The sequence below is a fragment of the Coloeus monedula genome (assembly GCF_965178545.1).
Source record: "Coloeus monedula genome assembly, chromosome: 21".
NCBI lineage: Eukaryota > Metazoa > Chordata > Aves > Passeriformes > Corvidae > Coloeus > Coloeus monedula.
In genome coordinates, this window is record NC_138801.1 from 7,988,866 (window position 1) to 8,010,830 (window position 21,965).

Below are 21,965 nucleotides of genomic sequence, written 5' to 3' on the forward strand. Positions count from 1 at the left end.
GTCACTGAGCCCTGCTGCAGGCAGCCCCAAGGGACTGGCAGCCATCCCAGCTGCCTGCCCCTGCTGCTGGCTCTGCCAAGGGCTCTGCTCCTCCTCTTCCCATGTTAGCACCTTCAGCTGGTCATTAATCCCGTGCCCTGATCCTTTCCAGAGATAGCTGACAAAATCTACAACCTCTACAACGGCTACACGAGCGGGAAGGAGCAGCAGACAGCCTACAACACCCTGATGGAGGTCTCTGCTTCCATGCTCTTCCGAGTCCAGCACCACTACAACTCCCACTACGAGAAGTTTGGGGACTTCGTGTGGCGCAGTGAGGACGAGCTGGGGCCCAGGTACCTGTCCCTTCCCTGTGTCCTGCCCTGCCCCATGCCCAGAGCATGCCTCTGCTCGGCGCTGTGGATGTGACCCTGCTGCCTTCTCCTTGTAGCTAAGAGAAGTCCCTGTTTGGTGTTCACCAAGCTGTCCTGCATCCCCTTGGACCACCAGGTCCTGCTCGGTCCTTGGATGAATACTGGTGGGACACCTGGCAGCTGGGGGGATCTTTGCATGAATGTTTGTGTCATCCAGTGATACAAACAAGTGGGTGATGCTTTGAATGAGTGGGAGCTTGGAAACACTGGGAAGTGGGGGGCAAAGGGTGTAATATAGGCCTGGAAAAGTTTTTCCTTCTCCTATCTGCTGGTTGGATGTCACTGAGGATCTCTCCATAGTACCAGGATGACAGCTCACAACTGTTCACACCCCTCTTGGACATAGATCCGAGCTGGCCTGGGGCTCATCCTCCTCCAGAGATGACCTTGGTAGTTCATTGGTCTCTCACACAGAGCCATTCTCATCCTTCCCACTGCCTTCCCTCTCCTTTGATGACACTGCAGTCTTGTTTGTGCTTTGCAATTGTTCCTTTACCTCTGAATCCCTGGGAACCATCAGCTTCTTCTTACACATCCTTATTTCCCCTGTTACTTGAGATCCAACCACTGAAGGTTGCTGTCCAACCCAATACCTGCATCAAGCCATGGGACAGCAGGGTGACATTTAAACTGCCAGACTCAGGACCCAGCTACATCTGGAGCCCACGGTCGATTTGGCTGCTGGCTGTTGTCCTCACCGAGCCAGGGGAGCTCCTCACATCACTCCTCTGCCCCTGGTCTGTACTTGAGAAATATGTGACTTGCAGCCAAGGGGATGAATCTATAAAAGCCAAGGCAGCCAGTGCCAGGCTCGTGACAAGAGAGAAGCTCTGCCATCCAGCCTGGCTTCTCAGGGAGCTTGGACAGAAGCAGAGGCATTGACATAGCAGGAAGCAACGAGGATTCTTTTTTGCCAAGGGAGGCCATCTCGTAATAGGATTTTAATTGACAGACTGTTCTCCTTCCCAGGGGGACGTTCATTTTTGTACCTTGAAATGTTTATCAGATGAGCCTCGGCTTCACAGTAAATGTTCACTCATAAAATGGAGTGACAAGAGGGGAGTCGATTGCCTCTGTATAATAAATACATCACACTGAGGTTCCTCGTGAGCCCAGTTTCCATGAAAGCCACAGGTTACTGCAAACAGCTGCTGGCAAGAAGACACACTGACAGCCAGATGTCCCAGCCAGACCGTTTACATTAAGGAGACATTAAAAACTTAGCTCATAGGTGGCCCTAAACCAGGACTTTCCATGGTCATCTCAGCACCTGGCTTGCCTCATGCTGCTCATCTCCTCTAGCAACAACAGCCCCTTTCCTGCTCCCCCCATTCCTCTCACAGGCACCGAGTGAATCTCACAGTTAATTTGTTCCAACAAGACAGAAGAATCTGTCTAAATCAGTGAATTTTAATGCTACTGTGCATCCAGACCTCTGGATCCGTGCAGCCAGTGTGCTTCCTAACACAGCCATGGGGAGATTTCACTATTATTTTCTCTTACTGTGTTTGCAGGCCGATTCTTATGACCACTGCAAGCAGGGTATGGCTTTTAGGAGGAGGCAGAACAAATAATTAAGTTAATTTTTTTTTTTCCGAGCCCCTACTTGTGGCTACCAGCAACACTGGGGTCACTATGTGGCATCAGCCCAGGGCTGACAACCTGTCCCCTGCTCCAGCCAGTCACCCAGGCAGGCAGCCAGGCTGGCCAAGGGACATGAAGTGCATCTCCAGAGCAGCTGACTTCTGGTACAAGGGGGAATGCAATGTTCTGATGGGAGGCTGTGATAAGAGGCCATCAAGTCCTGGACTCACTGTCCTTGCACACGAGGATCTGAAAGACCCAGGTCAGTTCTGAGTGGAAAATCTGAATTTATGACAAAAGCACCTCATACAGCAACACAGCAGCCAGGCAACCACCCTCTCCCTGCAGTCTCAGGAATCTCATCCTTCCTTCAGCCAGGTATCATATTTTATTGGCCTCTTCATGCTGCTTCACCCTCTTTTAGTACCTCCCTCCGAGGTGAGGCAGGGCAGGGTTTGGCTGGCTCTGGATATGTTTTTATCCCACATCAGCCCTCAAGGTGAGTGTTGGCTGTCCCCTGTGCAGCAGGGGGACGAGCATCCCGGCAGGAGCACCCCTGGCACTGGGCAGAACAGGAGGCTCCTACTCTCAGGCATATCCTTGCAGTGCCGGGGCTGGCAGCAGGGACCTCAGTGCCCCGTCCCCTGTGCAGTGGGAACACTGGTTCATGCAGGAGCCCTTGCAAAGTGCCCCGGCAGCAGACACCCATCCTCTCCCTTTTCCTGTCCCCCACCATGCCATGGGGCACTGCAGAGGGAAGTGGCTGCTTAGAGCTGTCAGGATTTTTAAACCCCCCCTCTTCATCATTTGTGACTGTACTGTGACCTCATAAATCCACCACCTAAGTGCAGTCCAGAATCAGTCCCTGGCTGCTGTGGTGGGTGTGTGGTGGGTGTGTGGTGGGAGGGAGGGCACCACTGGCCCACACCAGCATGGGGGCATCCCCATCTGGGGCATGGGCTGAGGGGGAAGGGGGTCACTTCTTCCCTTTGGGGACTGGCCACAGGCAGGCAGGAGAGTGACTCCCCTCTCGCTCCCCTGCCGTCCCCTCCCAATTCCTGCCCTTTAATAAGGCAATAAATTGCCATTGTTGGCAGGGATGAGGTTGGTCAGCATTTAGGAAGATTTCATTTCCAGTATTTGAAAAGGTGGTCGTTCTGACCCGACAGCCCTCCGTAGGGAGCACTTGGGTAATACCCAGGCCTTGATTTATGGTGTTAAATTGGCAGCCCAAGAACTGCTCCTGTAATTTATTACCCAGTCTTCACCAGAAAGCCTCTCTCTCTTTCTCACCCCTCCCCTCACCCGCTCTTGTCTCTCTTCCTCCTTATTTTTTTTTAAGAGGGAACAGCTGACAGCCAAAAGCTAAATCTAACATTTACACATGACTTCATTACCCCGCTGAAGTAAATGACTCAAAATGGTGAAACCCATCAAAACTGGAGCTTTGGCACTGGACATCAAAAGCGAGGGGCCTGATTCCCTCTCCCCCATCACCCTGTCTCCTCTGTGACCACAGTTCAGTGTGTTTTCAGTATTGTCATAGGGCCAACCCATCATGTGCCACATCCCATCCTTAAACAAGGGTTTTTTGTGGGGTTGACCACACCGAGAGAGCTGTGGATGCAGCAGGTGTGTGGAGACAGCTCCAGGAGGAGCACAGCCTCTGGCACAGCTGGCACCAGCAGGTTGGGGTGGTTTGACCCCTGAATTTCTTGCCATCCTTGAGCTGCTTCTCACACATAGGAATATTTGCCTGGATAAGAGACCTGACTATGTATCAGGAAGCAAGGATAATGTGGTGAGTTCTAGCAATATCCAGGAGATCATTAAAGCGTGGTGGAGCAAGGAATGAAAATGGGAAGGTAGAGAAGGCCAAGGCAAAGGCAGGTTGTGTGGGAAAAAAGTGAGAGATGGGTGAGGAAAGCGGTGGAGGGTAGGATAGGGGAAGTGGTGAGAAGAATAGAGGAAGGCAGAGCGTGGCCAGCAGACAGCCACTGGCCAGCTGAGACATCCATTCCTTGTGGTGTTGTTGGTTACCCACCACCAGGGTTTGCCTCAAGGGCTGGTCATGGCCCCTCCTCATTGCTCCCCCTTGCTGTGGCTGGGAGAGTCCTTGTGGCGAGCTGGAATAGTAACCAGTTTGGGGGGAAAATCCAATCATTGCTTGTTTGGCCTTTGAATAAACAACTTCCCATGTTGGCACAGAGTTCAGGTCCATGGACACCAGCATGAGCACAAGCTAAAGGGCTGGGGAAGGGCCAGTACCCCATTTTGGAGCTGCTTTTATGACAAATCTGGGTCATCGTGGAGCTGTGGCCTTAGAGAGATGAGAGTTCTCCTCTGTGAGATCCTTCTGGCTGATTGATCTCCTCCTGATCATGGTCAGCTCACATAAAAGTCCATCCTTTGAGGTGATGTGGGTACTGTGCTTGTTCAGCCTTTCCTGAAAGGAAGAATCAGTGCAGATGTTAAGAAACAATTTATCAGCGTTAGGATGGGGAGCACTGGAAGGATCACCAGCTCCTGACTCTAGGAACAGGTCAGAAATTCATCCAGGGAGGTTGATCCCAGCAGGAAGTGTCACAGGTGATGACTTTTGGTCCCTTCCAGCTGCAGTGACTGTGATTTGTTGAAGTTTGCCAGCTGTAGTGACAATCACTACAGACTTTGGTTTGCAGCTGAGCTGAGCTTGAATCAATCAGTCTTCACCAAAAGCACCTAACGCCATCATGGAATTGGTGACTCCAAGAGGTGCACATGCAGCAGCACAGGACCTGTTTGTGGCAGTGTGTCAGGTCTTGGTGAGTGGTGGGAGCACCATATGCTGTAGAAGGTCAAGTGGCTGCCACGGAGAGTAACGTGAGTAGAGGTGTTGTGTCAGAGCTGGGCACAGCTCAGTCCATGGCATTGTTATTATAGATGTGACTGTAGCTAACAGGGCTCAAATTGCCCAGTCTGGGTTGTTTTTGTGGATGAAATCCATAAATGGATACCATGGAGTGTTGTCTAAGAAGGGCCAATTTCCTTTGCTCTTCCTTTGCTCTTCCTTTGCCCTCCAAGCTGACCCACAGCACATCACCCTGGGGAGGAGTGGGACAGTTTTCCACGTGCAGCCCTGGAGGAGCAGTGGTTTCCTACAGCCTTTCATCCAGTGTTCCCACTCCTGAGGGAGAGGCCCGAGCTGGCTGGGGATGCCAGGATGCCCTCTTGCTTCCTGCTGCCACCCCTGCCCTCTGCTGGTGCTGAGGTGACCCTGACCAGCCCTTCCCTGGCATCCCATCCCTGGACATCAGGCTCACAACGCTTCCCCCGGGCTGGGAGCTCACAGCCTGAGCTGCAACACCACTCAGCTTTCATAATCAAATAATCCCCATGTTTATGCCTTGCTGACTGACAGTGCTGCCCCTGACATACCATTATCGGGAATTTACATTCCTGCAGGAACTGCGAAATCCCCGACTCCTGAATCCAGAGCTTTCCTGTGGCACCAGAGGGAGAGGAAATAATCTGTGATCTTGAGACTTTCAGACCACTGAAGTAAACCCTCTTCCCTCCCTTTGTTTGATTTAGCACTTTGCAGACTCCCACAAGGGGATTCTTGGTTTCTTACGGGTTTATTTTGTTTTGTCTTAATGTGTTGTGCTTTTTTTTCCTCACTCTTCTAGTGTCAGTCCTTTTGGGCCGTTTGCCTCCTGCAGACTTGGGAAATCAGAAAGGGGAGGGCTAGGCTCATCAGTCAGGAGCAGGAAGGTTCTGGGGTCTCACCAGGGTGGCAGGTGGGGCCAGCACATGTGCTGGAACTGGCCAGGATCATGTGGTGGTGGTGACAATCTAGCTGGGGCAGACTGTCCCCAGGGCACACAAGCTGCTCCAGTGGATCCTGGTGGGGTGAAATGGTAGATATAACCAGAACTTTGGGAAAGACAGGGTGTCTCTCCACTTGAAATAGGAAAGACAATGTCTTAGGCACTGGGTCTCATCCATTCTTGTCACAAGACAGAGCTGGTGGCAGAAAGCAGAAGTTTGGACTCCTGTTCTCCCCTGTGCTTTTCCCGCACTGCTCTGTTCCCACCTCTGTCCCCTCCAGGAAGGCTCATCTGATCCTGAGGAGGCTGGAGAAGGTCAGCAGCCACTGCTCGACGCTGCTGCGCAGTGCCTACATCCAGAGCCGCACTGAGACCATGCCCTACCTGTTCTGCCGCAGCGAGGAGGTGCGGCCGCCCGGCATGGTCTGGTACAGCATCCTAAAGGACACCAAAGTCACCTGCGAGGAGAAGATGGTCTCCATGCTGCGCAACACCTACGGGGAGTCCAAGGGGCGGTGAGGGAAGGAGCGGGCCTGGAGCTGTGGGAGGCAAAGGGACTCCGAGGAGTAGAGGACTTGTGATGTGCTGAGTGGCTGGTGGGGTTTGGGGTCGGGTGATGTTCAGAGGGGGTGGAAGGGGACAGCGAAGCCAAACAGGACTTTCTCACACAGATGGCAGAGAAACAAGAAATGAGCAAGTTGGACTTTATTTCTTTTCCCTTTTTTTTTTTTTAATTTTTCAAGAGTGAAAAAAAAAGAAAAAAGAAATTACCTAATTTGACTCAGCATAAAAGCCTCTCCTTTTTAATCTTTTCTTACTGAATTTCCTGGACTACACGCTCCAAAACCCTGGGAGGAGGAGATACCCACTCGAGGCCAGGGCCAGGCAGAGGGGAGCTGCTGGGTGCAGGGTGACCCCCTCCCTGCCTGCCCTGCCTGCGCTGCCACCGGGCAGGAGCTGTGGGGCGAGAGACCCCGGTGCCGTGGTGGCCGAGGACGCCAGGAGGAGGTGGCGCGGGTGGCCGGTGACACCGCGCTGCCAGCGAGGGTCCCGGAGGGGGAGGGCAGGCAGGTGCCCGGGACACTGCAGGCAAGCTGGGCTTTTGCAGCGCTCCGAGTGGACGGGGCAGCTCCGCGCGCAGCCTTGGTTCGCAAGGCTCCCGGCAGCTTGTTCTGTGCATTAAAGATTCATATTAAGTCCATCTTCGCTGTCTCGTTGGTGTTTCTTCCTGGCACGGTCTCACCTCTGCTTGGGTGTTCGTGGGGTTTCGGTTCTGGGGAGGACATTGCTGATGGCCACTCCTGGGATGTGGCTGAGATGAGGGACCCCAAGAGCTGCGTGCATAGAAAGGAGGGAAAAGTGCGGCCTTTTGCCCAGAGTCCTTCTCTCCTCAACACCCAGCAGAGCCACTGGTCCCAGTGGGAGCTGGGAGCGTGTGGGAAAGCCCATGAAGAAAGCCAGGGGCTAAAAAGACATGGAGAATCTGGTTTCTTTTACTGTCAGATGTGGGTTAGGCTGGCCTGGGCTCCCTGTGGGTAATGGATTTCTCAGCCTGGTAGCCAAACCAGAAAGTGTGGGAGGGTGAGAGGGGAAAAAATACAAAAATCAGATCAGCTCAAAGCTATTGCTTTTTCCTTTTTGAAGCAAAACAACGAACCTGGAGAGAGAAGAGGGAAGAGTGTAGGTTGAATGAATCAGTTTAGTCACCCCAAAGCAAATAGTTTTGTTTAGTTTTTCAGGTTAGTTAACCCTTTAACATCGAAGCAAACAGGAGGTGAGTTTCAAAACAAAAATGTTTTGAAACCAAACAAAGATGCAGGATTTGATGTGGAGAAGGTTCAGCCAGAGACCTTTTTCTTCTTGAGCTAAACCTTTGCCCGACTTGCACCCACTCAAATAATTCTGGTTGTTCCTTCCAAACTCCTCTATTTTTTTCCCCTCTTTGGTTATGTGTCTTCATTTGAGCCACATTCATGTGCATTGGGAATGATGCCAGTACCTGGTCAAAGTCCTGCTGGAGTTCACAGAAAACTTCTGTGACATTGCTGCCTGTGAGACAAACCCCAAAGCATTGCAGGTTGCCTGAGGTTCTTAATTTTTAATCTAAATCCCTTTTTCTGATGGAGAGAGAGAGGAGGGTGACGCTGAGGGCTCTGGGCTATGGCCTCTGTGTCACTGAGGCTCGTACCACACTGAAAACGAAGACCAAGGAGGGGCCATGACATCACCATGTGTTAAAATCTGAGTGCCCAGCACTGCTGCTGCCCCTTCACCATCCCTTTGCCCTTTGAGGGTGACTGGTGGCCTTGGAGGTTGCTTGTGGGGATGAAGGAGATGACCGTGATTTGTTGCAGTCAAATGAAGACTTTGCATTTGTGGTTGGAGCTGCCTCAACACCCAGCAAAAGCCTCGAAATGCCAACGTGGTGGTGCCTGGCCAGTGCCCAGACTGGTGTGAGCTGCCCATTTCACATGCTGCCAGGACACAGTGTATGCACTTCTGGGGGGTGAAAACCTTCAAATCTCTCATTGGAGCCACTGATGCAGAGTGACTGGGACTGCTGTGCAGTTTTGAGTGCCACAGTATAAGGAGGATCTCAAGCCATTGGAGAACGTCCAAAGCAGGGACATGAAGATGGTGAAGAAGGGCAGAAGCCATATGGGAGTGGCTGAGATCACTTCATTTGTTCAACCTAGGGAAGAGGAGACTGAGGGGAAATGATACCACATTTTGCAGCTTCCTCACAAGGGCCGATGGAGAGGCAGGCACTGATCTCTCCTCTCTGGTGACCAGTGACAATTCCTGAGGCAATGGCTGGAGCTGTGTCAGGGGAGGTTTAGGCTGAGATCAGGGAAAGGTTCTTCCCCCAGAGGGTGCTGGGCACTGCCCAGGCTCCCCAGGGAATGGGCACGGCCCCGAGGCTGCCAGAGCTCCAGGAGCGTTTGGACAGCGCTGCCAGGGATGCCCAGGGTGGGGCTCTTGGGGGGTCTGTGCAGGGGCAGGGGCTGGACTCTGGTCCTTTTGGGTCCCTTCTCACTCAGGATATTCCATGATTCTGTGGCTCTATGATCCTCCCCTCCTGCCACTGGCAGAGCAGAGAGTGGCTCCACTGCCTGTAGGACAGGTCCCCCTGGACACTCGGCAGGACACAGCGCAAGCCAAGGCTGTCAGGACCAGCAGCAGCCGCAGGGAGCTTGGCCGGTCCGTGCTGTCCCTGCTGCTCACTGGGTGCAGCTCCAGGTGCTTTGAAGCTGTCTTGTTTTCTCAAGGCTCTGGCCCACAGCTGTGCCTTTCCCTGTACTTTATAAACACAGGGTTTTATTTTGTTTTTGTTTGCTTGGCTGGGAGATGATTCATTTCTCTTGGAAGCCCCATGCAGCACACGGCGATGGGGAGCAGCTCTGTGGTCTCGCTTCAGGAGAGAGCCAGTGTTGACCAACCTAAGGAACAAATTGCTTGTGTTTTCTGACTGGAGTGGAGGTGTGACAGGGATAATGCTGCCCCTGGGATTCCTCTCCATTGTGAGTGTGGTGCTAGGTGTTAGGAACAGGAGATGCCAGCCAAAATACAAGGCAGCTGGCTGGCTGGCTGGCTGTCCCTCAGTGTGTTTTTCTCCACTCTGACACTGCGAGCTCCCCCACAGTGACACTACGATGTTTTTTGCACCTGGGATGCCCATCCCTCGCAGAGCTGCAGTATGGGGATGTTTTGTTGCAGATGGTGATGGAAAGGAGACCTTCAGCTCTGGTAGCCCTGACTGGGAACATAGCAGGAGCAGCACAGGGACAGGCTAGTTGTCCCCTGGATCCACACGGCAGCTGTGTCCATTGCAGAGGCTTGGTTTGCTTACCTTGGAAGGCTGCTGAGGAGCTTTGCTTTGCATCCATGGTGAGACCGGCTGTTCGTGCGGGTACATGTACAGAGTGAGTTGTGTGTGAGCCCGTGTTAATATGTACAGAGCAGGTGGAAGAGTCCAGACTCTGGGCTGTGGAGTTTGATGGCCATTAACCTGTCGTGAAGCACACCTAGCTCCCAGATCAAAGCCAGGAGAGCCTCTGGCTGGTGATGCTACCTGGCACAGTGCACCCAAGCCAAACAAAACCGAGGAATTCGTCGAGGTTACACATCCTCCGGCACACAGCTGAAAGGAAGGGTCTGTATTTTCTCCCTGGAAACTTTGGAGAATGTAACCCTCTGGCTTTCAAGATAAACAGTTGTAGTCATAGCCCAGCAATGCTGGCAGATGGACCTGTGCCCTATAGTGTACACGCACACAGACCCCTGCCACTCCTCTGGCTCCCTCGGGGAAAAGGGATCCCAGCTCCAAAGGAAGTTGCTGCTGCCCTAGGAGCTGGTTCCTTTTGCCAGCCGATACCCTGACTTTGCTGTGCCACTGCCTGGGCTTTGGCAAACCAGGGGTGATGCTGTCCTGGGTGGGAGAGCACCAAGGGGTGGATGAAACATGAAAAGCAAGTGGGGAGAGTGGAAAAATGATGCCATCATCCAGGTTTAATAGATAAACTGCCCACATCCATTTGGAAAGCTGAAATTATTTCCCTAATGGCATGGCTGGGATGGGTAACTTGGCATCAATGGCTCCTGGACAGAGTGATCAGCTTTAGGAAGAGTTAAGGTCAAAAGGAGAAACCTTCTCCATGCGTCTTTGCAGTGAGTGTGTGTGCAGGTAACAGCGCTGATAGAGCAGCCATGGGTGAATCCTGCACAGCCTGGCCCTCCTTCCCCCATCCATACACCCCAGCACCCCATAAACTCCAGCTCAGCATGGGGAGAGGGTTTTTCTGCAGAGAAACCTTTAACAAGCATTCACTGCCACTTCCAGCATCCTATGAGCATCCCACCGGGCACACGCCCTTCTTGAGGGCACCCCAAATCTGCCACTTGTCTGGCAGCTCAGAGCTGGTGACAGCTGCAGGTCCCCAGGGCTACGTGGGGCTGTTCCCTCCGGAGGAGCCTGAACAATCCCCATTGTCCCCACGGCCATTGTTCCCCCCGCCCTGGTCCCGGCTGGGCTGCAGCTGGCACGGGGCACAGAGCGGCCGATTGTTTGGGTTTTTGTGCTGCTGATGACACACCACTTTGGGACGGCTTCTTCCCACGGCAGAGGCCTCTGGAGTCAAGTGCTGCGTTTGCTCCTTTATTTATTTGATTGGTTTCTGCTTTTCCTCTCTCTTTTCTTTTCTTTTCTTTTCTTTTCTTTTCTTTTCTTTTCTTTTCTTTTCTTTTCTTTTCTTTTCTTTTCTTTTCTTTTCTTTTCTTTTCTTTTCTTTTCTTTTCTTTTCTTTTCTTTTCTTTTCTTTTCTTTTCTTTTTCTTTTCTTTTCTTTTCTTTTCTTTTCCCTTTTCTTTTCTTTTCTTTTCTTTTCTTTTCTTTTCTTTTCTTTTCTTTTCTTTTCTTTTCTTTTCTTTTTTCTTTTCTTTTCTTTTTTCTTTTCTTTTCTCTTTTCTTTTCTTTTCTTCTTTTCTTTTCTTTTCTTTTCTTTTCTTTTCTTTTCTTTTCTTTTCTTTTCTTTTCTTTTCTTTTCTTTTCTTTTCTTTTCTTTTCTTTTCTTTTCTTTTCTTTTCTTTTCTTTTCTTTTCTTTTCTTTTCTTTTCTTTTCTTTTCTTTTCTTTTCTTTTTTCTTTTTTCTTTTTTTAATTTTTCTTTGGTTGGATGGGACTCTGCTGAGGCTGGGGAAGAAACCAAGGGAGAGCCAGTGGCTGTGCTGTGTGGGCAGCCCAGGTCCTCACCATTCCTGGGGGGAAAAAGCCTTGCAGTGGCACTAATGCTTAGCCGTGGCAGTGCCCTGTGGTGCTACGGATGGCTCAGTAGCCTGTGAGCTCATACCTTGTTGCCCTGGGAGGATGTAAACCACACATTGTACCTGCTGGGCCAGAGGCAGGATTAGCTGTCCAGAAGCTGAGCATCATGACGTGAATTGATTTGTGCACTGGGAGACACAAAGGAAAAGGTTTCTGGTTTACTTGCCTAAGGACACATGGCCTGACTGCCTCCCTGAGTGTTGGTGGTGATGATGTTAAACCAGGACCATGGCTCACAGTGCCACCATGGCGGGGGGACCTGCCCTGGGCAGCTCTGGCCTTGCCAGTGCCCCTCACAGCACTGGGCTGGGGGGCACAAAAATCTGCCAACAGGCTCTTGATCCTGGGCACCAGGAGCTGCCAGGGCTTCAAGGATTGGTTTGAATCACTATGACGTGCTTCAGCTTGGGCATTTCCTATGGTGCTATGAGGGTCAGGAGGTTTTAAGTGCTTGGGTGGAAAGTTTGAGCATTGCAGTATTAATAAAGAGTGCAATAAAAAGAATTCCCTTTCCCTTCCCTGCACCTGCCCACCCTCCCATCTCTCCAAGCCTGTTTGGCTGGCACTGTGGTGTGGAGCCTTATGGAAACACAGCAGCACCAGGACTTGGGAAAACCCACGTTATTAGGGTGACATTTGGAAAAGAACAGGTCTGTGTTACAAAGGTGAGTGCCTGAAGACAGAGGTGGGTTTTGACTTTCAGCCAGAACCATCCCCGTATCTCAACTCTTTCATCAAAAATGCCAGTGGATATGAAGCATAAGTTGGGTTGGATGGGCTGGATGAGGATAAAGGGGAGCAGCAGCGAGCTTAGGTATGGGGCTCTTAGGCTTTAAAAGAAGATTTAACTGGGGAAGTGATTTATAAATAAATAAACTGGCAGATAACATCTTAAAAGCAGGGCAAGGAGAGTGGCTACAAAGGAGGATGTTTCTGTTTGGATTAGTTCTTCATTCACCATAAGCAAAATGATCAAAAAGTTGTGAATAACCTTTTATCTGAAAAAAAGAAAAAAATAGAAATTTAATGGAAGTTGTTTTTAACCACTAACAATCCTCCCCAGGCCCAAGAGAAGTCAGCCAAAAGATTGTCAAGACCTTAAAACTATTTTTACACTGTATTGCCTCACTTGTACTTAAAAAAAATGAAGACCCTGGCCCTTTGGCTGCATTTTATCAGGGAACTTAGGCCAGTTGTTGACTTGAATGATACAGGCAGCTGTTATTCCAACTCAGGGCAGAGGGAAAAATTTGGGGCCACTGCAGCGATGTGCTAGTTAACGAGCAGCAAAAAGAAGAATTCCGGCCTCAGAACCGCTCATTTTTCTTCACCTTCCAGGTGTGTGTGCCTTAGAAACTAGAAAACTGAGGAGATGGAATGAACAAGTCCAGGAAAAGGTAGTGCTGGAACAGAAAGGGTGTGCTGGGTTTGTGTGTCTACGTGTGCAGGCAAGTGGACCCATGGGCACACATCTGCCAGCCTGGACATTCATTTGATTTTCAGATGTCCTTGTTTACATGGAAAGGAGGTTTTTTCACACTTGTGAGTAGTTTTCTCTATATTCCAGTCCTCCTATGGAAGCTTTTTTAAGCCTCCATGTCTTTTTGACATGACATTTTTCTGCTGCTAACAGCTTCATTTTCCCATTACAGGATGATCTTTAAGGTCCCTTCCAACCCAAGCCATTCTATGATTCTGTGATTGCCACAGTCACCAATGCCATGCCTGTCTGAGAAGCTGTGACTTTGAGCCAGGAGAGGGTTTTGCCATAAGAATTCAGAGCAATTTCCCCAGGTTTCTTTAGTGATTGATCTCCAGACAAGACACGTAACCTGGAAGTAGAAACTGTTGTTCTGACTGTGCATTCCAATTGATCCTGGGGTGGTTGTGCACGTGCAGGAGGAGTGGAGCTGAGCAGAGCCCAGCAGGGGTGAGCTGCCTGCTGTTCCCTGCCTTCATGGCTGCTCCCACCTTCAGGTCTTTACTAATGCCTAATAGATAGTTCAACACACAGCCAATTGATTTGTGCATTGCCATAGACACAACCCATTTAATCCCTCGTTCCTGGGCCTTTTTACCTACAGTATGTGCTGTGTGTGATGCACTTATACTCCATTAATAATGCACTGACCAAGACTAGGATGGTATAGAAAACACGGTGCATTCTTGCTCATGAGATTTCTGTCTCTCGTTGCTCAATATGTTGCAGTGGTTTTTCACGGGTAAAATGCAAAACATTTTTTTACTGACTTATTTATGCCAAAGTAAAAAAATAAACCCCAAAATAAATGATTTATTCTCATCCCTCAGTCTGTTGCCCTCACCACACACGAATTGTTCGTGTACACCTTACAAGGCCTTGATCTGGTGGGGAGACAGCAAGCCCAGCTCTCTCTAGACCACTGGAGACTGATGCATCTCTGTCTGTTTTCTCCTGTGTCCAAAGGCTCTGTGCATTGGGATGTTCAGCTCTCTGGCTGCACACAGTTTGCTTTCAGCCTTGCTTCCCCCCTAGGTAATACCCCTGAGCCAAGGCACGCTCCCACTGGGACTGCTTTTCTGGATGAATATGTTCTGCATGTGATGAAGAAGACAAGCAGAATATGGACAACTTGATTTTCAAACCTCTCTCGCACCAAAATCTCCACCAGCCTACCTGGGGGGAAGCAGGACCTGAATCACCTTGGCAGAGCCAAATCCACTGGAGGCAAGATTGGCTCCCAGGGCCCTGACCAGTGCTGCCTCCCTCCACCCACTGCAGCTCTCTGGAAAAACACGGTGGTGCTCAACCCCCCCTGCCCCAAAAGCAAAGAGCTGGAGCACATGGACAGGGTGCTGTGCAGCTGTGCAGCCAGATGTGGGACCCCACAGCCTTCACTGACCACGCTGGGTACCCCCATGGGCGTTGCTCGGGACCGGCTCGACCGAAAGCAAAGGAGACGTGGCAAGAGCGAGAGGTCCAGTTCAGAACTCTTTAATACAAGCTTATATTGTTTGTGTTTCTGATTCTCTGTTCTCCCAGCATCTGGGGACATTAACCCTCATATGTGTGTGAGCATGTGTATGAAGATATATACAAAATCACACAGTTAAATATTTAAGCATACAAGGTATTATATATTTATATAATATAGAACTTTAGGGTATAGGAATCAACAATGGCAAAATATTTCTGATGAATCTGACATAACTTTTTTTTTTTTTTGAGTGAAACATGACCTGTTTTTGAAAGACCAGAGGAAGTTGTTGCTTATTCAAAGAAAGAGAAAAAGCTGTATAAAGAAATTCTGTGAAAATGATTTTAAAAACATCATGAACCAAAAAAAGGACAACTGTTAAAAACTGTATTGAAAAAAAAATAAATTAGATGAACAATTGTGTAAATATAAATTAAAAAAGATGACAATCTTAATAAATAAGCTTTACTATTTACATCTTTATATATTGCTTGGAGACTTAAATTAGATCCGTTAAAAACAAACGAACGCAAAATAAAAACCCAAAATTGGAGCAGCAAACGTACAGGCGTGAGGTACAGAATTAAGGGTTGAACTGTATCTTGCTTGTTTCTTTTTTTTTTTTTTTTCTTTTCTCTTTTATACAGTAGACCAGTAGAATTCTTGTGAAAATAGATCCTCAGCACTTCATTGGAGTATTGGTTGACGTGGCTTCCAAAAGGTGCCAAGAAAGATTCCATAATAATAATAACAATAATAATAACCATAATAATCATAATAATTATAATAAAAAGATACAATATGATACATAAATATGGAAGAGCAGTTGGTAATATGAATACATTTTTCTCTAGACGAGATCACAGTTTTATTTGTAAATATTACACTGATATATATATAATATTACACATGTAATATTATATATATATCATATATATATTTATATATATATTTATATATATATAGTACGGCTCAATCCTGCTCCCAGTGAAGTCAACAACAATTAAAACCTGTGTTGACTCGATGGGAGCAAAATTCAGCCTCTCATCTGCAGACAGGTACGTAATTACAGAGGCCGTACAATGCAAACTCCGCAACGGTTCCAATTCCCTCTTGAATTGCTGGTGAAATGTTTCGTTAAAGCCCTGGTTCTTTGCACTCAGAAGATGGAAACTGGTGGCTGAAGGTGGCCTCACCAAAAGAAGGAAAAACCAAAAGACTAAAAACTAAGCCAGAATGGGAACCAAAGAAATCTTGGACTCATTAGCTCCGCATCTCGACCCAACAGGACTAAAACCACCAACTAGTAGCACCAAGACTCCTCATCAAACGCCTGAAGCCAACCCAAGCTCTTGAGTGTGGCCTCAGAGGAAGTGATTCTCATTCTCAATGAATCTTGGATGTGTAGATCCGGTGAAAAGCGGAAAACTCAGTTTGCCAAATGAAGACAGAAACAAAACATTAAGCCTCACTTTTCTCCTGCTGAAAGGAACACGGGAGTTTGAACCCCCCAGGTAGCAGGAACAGCCCAATACCAAATCCCTGTTGCCCAAATTGACTGTAGCTCCAAGGAAATGTATCTTGGGCCACTTGGACCTGCTCCTGCTGATGTTCTGCTCATGCTCCCACTGAACTCAGTGGTCAAAGTCTTGCAGGGAAATGGGACAGTTCTGGGGGCTTCGGTGTGCCCAGCATATAAGGTCACCTGGAGGCAGGAGTGCTGCTGCACCCTCAGCAGGGAGATGGCCTTCCCCAGAGGATGGGGTAACATGTAAAAAATGTAAAACAAATTGGCTCAGCTGCACCACTGAGACCAAAACGGGGCCCACAACCATGAAGATATCTAGAGATACCTAGAGTGTATCTCTGCCGGTCATGTGGTCCTCTCCCAGTGATACCAACACGCCCATCAACTCTCACTGGAGCCTCCAGGGATTGGGCAGGGGAGGGCAAAATGCTGCCGAAAGGCTGGGAATTTCCATGGCATCCAAAACAGTTCAAAGGCCAAACTTCCAGCTCTGAAACCCCCCTGAGCATCCCAGCCTCGGCTGACTTCACCCCATCCCCTCCTGTCTTCTAGCTCGGCCTTGAATGGGCACAACGGGCTGGAGTGTGGGAAGGGGGTGGTCAGCACCCCGCTTCCCCAAAATGGGAATCACCTGTCTGCTCAGGTAGCAGCTTTGTCCTTCCCCCTTCACTCCCAGTCTCTCGCAGCTCTCCAGGATTCAGACTGTGCAGTGCTTCTGAGTGCAGTAATTAGAGCACAGTGAAATACTGGTTAAATGTGTAAGTACAGTTGGATAACGTAAAAATAAGCACAAATACACACTTAAAAAAATAATCTGGAAAAAAAAAAAGCCAAACTCTGCCCCCTCCCTCCCCCCACAAACAACAATATACCAGGGGATAACCCCTTAGCCTTAGCTCCTGGACCTATCACAACGCACAAGGAAAACAAAACCAGACAATGTTATAAAACCTCACGGTACTTCTAGGGAAATCTACACTCAGTATCTAGCTCTCTACTCAGCTGGCAGAATCGGTGTTTTCCTTTCAAACACACAAAAATAGGCTTTGCTCTTCTTGGATTTGGAATATGCGGGTTTTCTTTTCCTTTTCTCCATTTTTTATGGGTTTTTGTTGTTTTCTTTTTTTCTCTCCTATTCCTCTCTGTAAAGCCTCACATGTTATTTCTTTTTTTCCCCCACTTGAATCACTTGCAGCAAGAAACTTTTGTTGGCTATGGGGCTTTCTTTTTTCTCTCTCTTTTTTTTTTCCCTTTTTTTTTTTTTTCTTAGACACAGGTAAAACCTAGAACAAACCGACAGTTACAACCAAGTGAAACCGAAACCGGAAGGGAGGTAGCTGGAACCCGATTCCAAGAATCCTCTGGTGCCATCCTCCTTTCTCAGCCTGGGGGTGACAGAGGAAGATGCAAGAAAAGCAGGAGGACACCAGCTCAGCCTGTCTGCTAGAGGGTGGGGAGGGAGAGGGGTAGCAGCTGATTGGAGTTTCCCACCCCACCGTGCACCATTCACCGCTTTCTGCTCCAGCTTTCCCTCCTGCTGGCCATGGACATCCCCCACAGCCTGGTGGCCCCACATAAGGTGCAGCCCTGGCTCACTATCTGTGACAGAGAAGATCTTGGCACTAATGTGAACTGGACTTTATGAGCAGCTAAATTTCACCAGCACGAGCACCCTCTTCTCCTCCCCCAAACTTGTGGTTTGATGTTGTCCTACGCTGCCAGCTCAGTGGGTGGCAGTGGTGGGTGGTGTCCCTCTCACCTTCCACCCAACAGCCACCACAGTCAGAGAGGGTCTTTCCTAGGACTCCACTGGGCAGTTGAGGCCCATACAGTGATAGATGACCCAAGGATCCAGCTGGCCTTGCCCAAGGTTGGGAGCACAGGGGACAAGAGCTGAGCAGGTGGCCATTCCCCATGGCTCCCCTCTCAGCATCCCTCTGGGTGCTTGGTAAAGCACATGGAATGTAGAGGGGATTTGCCCCAATGGAAAAAAAAAAAGCCATTGGATTTAACATGACTCAGGGCGGAACTTTTTCTACTCCTGATCCTGTCAGCCCTTCTGGAGGAGATGGACAGTGCCAATGTGGCAGTTAGAAAAAAAAAAATCAAATAGCAGCATGGAAAGCCTTCCCGTGGGAAAGGGAGTTGGGGCACACCAGGACCGCAGGAGGGAAGCTGAGGAGTGAGGCTGTGCTGGTGAGAAGCCACCGTCTCCCTTGAGCTGAGGTCTCTAGCTCAGTAAGCAGGGGCAGGTCCTGGCTGGCCAGAGGGGCTCAGCTGGCCTTGAGCTCCTGCGAGCCCACAGCAGCAAGTGGCAATAATGTCTGTACAGACCTGTCTCTCCTGGGCACTGTCCAAGTGGGAAAAGCAGATGGGAAATCTCCTCCATGCTGAGCTCCACACTGGGAAGGGCATTTTCAGGATGCACTCAGGAGCTGAACTGAGTTTCACCCTGCTGGGATGAAACCCGGGTGCGATGGAGAGGGGGAATCATGCCGAGATGCCTCAGGCATTGAGGACATGATGTGTTGTCAGTCTGAAAGGCTTTTGGGTTTGTGAGCTCTTCTGAAAGGATGGGTGGCACATGAACAAACTGCCAACAGAACAGGGGAGGGCAAAGGGAGCAGAAGGAAGCAGCAACCTTTGCACAGTTATTTACTTCCCATATTAGTTAGAAGGCAAGGGGCAAAAGTGGAAGCTTATGCCACTGCTCTCTAAGCTGAAGGATGCTCAGTCTAACTCCGTGGAAGGAACCCTGATCCCACTGCACCTCCCTTTCCACTACACCTCTGCACAGAGGGGACAGAGCCATCCACACATCTCCCATGGCCAGGCCTTCTCTAGGAACAGCTGGAGCTTCACAACAGAGAGCTCCTCACCTTCTTAACAACTATCACCTCTCCAGGCCTCTACTTTAGTTCTTGAGATTCATCTCTGGTTTATTCCAATTGAAACAACCCCAACAGTGGGTAACAAGAACCTGGCTCCTTGCACCTACTGCTCTATCAGTTTTCCATTTCTAGTTCTCCAAACCATTTTTACATCCATCCCCATGAGCTAAATGACCCCTCCCCTTACCATTCTGCCTTGCTCCAGTGCCTAAATGTTCAATCAAGCAGGAGTTAGAAAAAATCTTTGTGTCTTTACCTAGTAGATTGTACAAGTCAGGACAGTCCCGAGGAACAAGCAAACTTAACACTGGGAAGGATGCTCTTTTGGATGTGTGTCCTTCCTAGCAGGAGCTTGAAGCAGCAGACACATGCCCAAGCCACACTAGAAAGACCTCTGGGATTTCCCTGGGATGGGCTGCAGCAGCAGCAGCAGCAGCATTGGATGCCCTGGGTATCTCAGTGACTCAATGTAATGAACCCCATGAGGAAGGGAATCACCAAGGGTCTGGCACATGTTCCACTCTGGGCTGAAGTAGAAGGATGACAGGGAAGTGTGAGGTCTGCTGCAGCTAATGCCCTTCTTTCTGAAAGATTACAAGCAGCTAAGCTCCTCGTCTATCCCAAGTGTCTGACCCACTGGCCTGGCAGCTTAATACTAACAAATATGGCCAAAAGTGTAATACTGTCTCCTGCGGGCCTTTCCTCATGGCAGGTGTCTCCTCCTCCTCTTCCCCTCTCCCAAGAAACAGGAGCATGAAGCGGTTGTCAGATACAGACCACCATAAGAGTGGGGTGGAGGAGGCCTAGAGAACCACTTGGCACGGTGGAGACCAGAAAGCAGATTCCTTTGGCTGGCTGGCTGGTGTCCTGTTTTCTTGCCCCAATGCTGAGGAAGAGACCAGAGGGTTTGAAAGGCAGGTTGTAGGTAAGCTTTAAGGCAGATTGTTTGGTTGCATGGGGTTGTTTTTCACCCTGTCCTGACACAGTAAGGAAACTATTTGTATGGGACATAGCAGCAGGAGTAGCAGCAGCAGACATGCTCAAATGACAAGGGCGGGCGCGAGTTCCCCTCTCTGCTCCTCGGAAGCAATCAGCCATGTTCCTCAATGCCAGTCCTTAGACTCCCCACTCCCTGACTCCACCATGGGACCACCTGCCCAGCTCCACACAGAAACGTCCCAGAAGCCCTGCAGGCTACAACAGGGCTTTTTGTTGGCTCTTTGAGGGCAGGGGGAGAAGGAGGAGCTGTACAGAAAGGCCACTGCAGTCTGCTGAGCTCCCTGGCTGGAAGTAGCATTCCTGTGAGGAGCAGATGCATCCCACATCTCGAGCTGGCTGGGCGCCTGGCAAGTCACTTGCCAAGAGGCCCAGCCCTGTGGAGATCCCACCCCAACCACAGTGCCCCGAGCATGCGATACCTTGGCATTCAGCATCAGAAAAGGCTCAGCTTGGAGTCCTCCAAGAGCTCAGCCTCTTCCATGAACGGTCCGAGTTGTGAGTGCTGGGGAGGGGAAAGTGTTTTCGCGTTGATCATAATCTCTCACTCTTTCTCTCTCTCTTTCTCTACTTATTTCTATAAATATGTGTACATAAATAGTTTGTTTCTCGCCTTGAATCTAGATATGAACTGTTCAAATTAGATGGGCATAACATGCTGTTTTGATACATGAAAGTCGTCTCGACTTGACTCTTGGTTGTTTGTTTCTTGTCATCACTATTTGAGATATAATTAATACATAAACCCCTACTTTGAGTTCTCCTTGGACAAAAATTAAAGGCAGACTGGTTGAATTCTAAGGGTCCCTGGTGCAGAAATGCCATCCAGTTAAGCAGCTAAATGTCAAAAACGATACCAAAAGGGATGTGGTGTCTCTCCTAGCCTGCCTTGAGCAGTGTGGTCCTCCTTTCCACGTCACTTGGCGTTACCCAAGACTAAAGCCACGGAGGTCTTTCTGGTTGTGCTCTTGGGCGTTGGGGTCCCGGCAAGCACACTCTCCTTGTAGGTCACAGGACATAGGAAATGGTGTCACCTGGGAAGGAAGCCAAAAACACAAAGGCATGAAGGAAGGAACACACCTACAGCAGCGTGGAGAACAAAAAAGACCTCTGGGGTGAAATCTTTAGAGATCAGCTGCAATCTTCAACTATGTTATTTTTCACAGTGATTTATGTTAGTGCTGAGCTGCTGCTGCACTGAGACTCCCAAGGCCCTGTGGTTTGGGTGCTGCTGCTTTACTTAAGTCCATTTGTGCACTTAATTATGAATGTTCTTGGGTTCAATTCCTCAGGAGCAGAACCAAGCACTGTCTCACAGATCAGTGAAGTCCAGCAGAGACTTCTCTGAACACCTCTTGTGTTTGAGGTCAGGAGATGCAGCTAACGGGCACTGAGGCACAGCAAAGGAATGCAGTGGGGGACGGCTGCATTCACCATCTGTTATCTCTCTGTGACCCCTCTGGAGAAGCGTGGGAAGGAGCTGAAACAATAGCCTGTGATGCCTGGCCACTGAAAGCTGATTTGGGCCTATTACACCACAGTATTCACCTGCAGAAAAGGGGGTGGCAGTGGGACAAGCGTCTCACTTGCCCTGAAGTGAATTCCCGAGAATTTCTCCCATCTGCACAGACTGAGCAAATGACCTCATTCCCCTCCTTTACACTCCTTCCGAGGCAGTGTCACAACCTGTTCCAACGTTCCCAGCGAGGGCTGTGTGTGTGCTCCGTCTGCTCCCCCCGGCTCTGCTGCCACACGTTCACTCTCCCTTTCACAAACTCTTTTCTCCAGGCTACGACTCCTGAGTCTGCCTGTTCCCTGTGCATCACCCACAGCACATCTGGGAATGTGGACCCAGCATTGTGCTGACATCTCCACCTAGACCTTCCACACGAGTCCCTGCCTGTCCCTCTCCAGGATGCCTTTCTCCTGACGCACACAATTTGAGAAGGAGGGGTGTGGAGCTTTGTT

The 21,965-nt window shown here is 49.6% G+C and overlaps 2 protein-coding genes across 2 annotated transcripts in view; one reads left to right on the forward strand and one right to left on the reverse strand.

Moving 5' to 3' along the window:
* ASTN2 (astrotactin 2) overlaps window positions 1–6,325 on the forward strand; it is a gene marked incomplete at both ends in the record, with an annotated part of 317,285 nt that extends 310,960 nt beyond the window's left edge. Inside the window, 2 exons of the mRNA XM_082295214.1 lie at window positions 152–335; window positions 6,088–6,325. Coding sequence (XP_082151340.1) covers window positions 152–335; window positions 6,088–6,325 — 422 coding nt within the window. The remainder of the gene's footprint in view (window positions 1–151; window positions 336–6,087) is intronic.
* A 14,598-nt stretch (window positions 6,326–20,923) lies between these two features.
* Window positions 20,924–21,965, reverse strand: part of PAPPA (pappalysin 1) — a gene marked incomplete at both ends in the record, with an annotated part of 174,395 nt that continues 173,353 nt past the window's right edge. Inside the window, one exon of the mRNA XM_082295308.1 lies at window positions 20,924–21,031. Coding sequence (XP_082151434.1) covers window positions 20,924–21,031 — 108 coding nt within the window. The remainder of the gene's footprint in view (window positions 21,032–21,965) is intronic.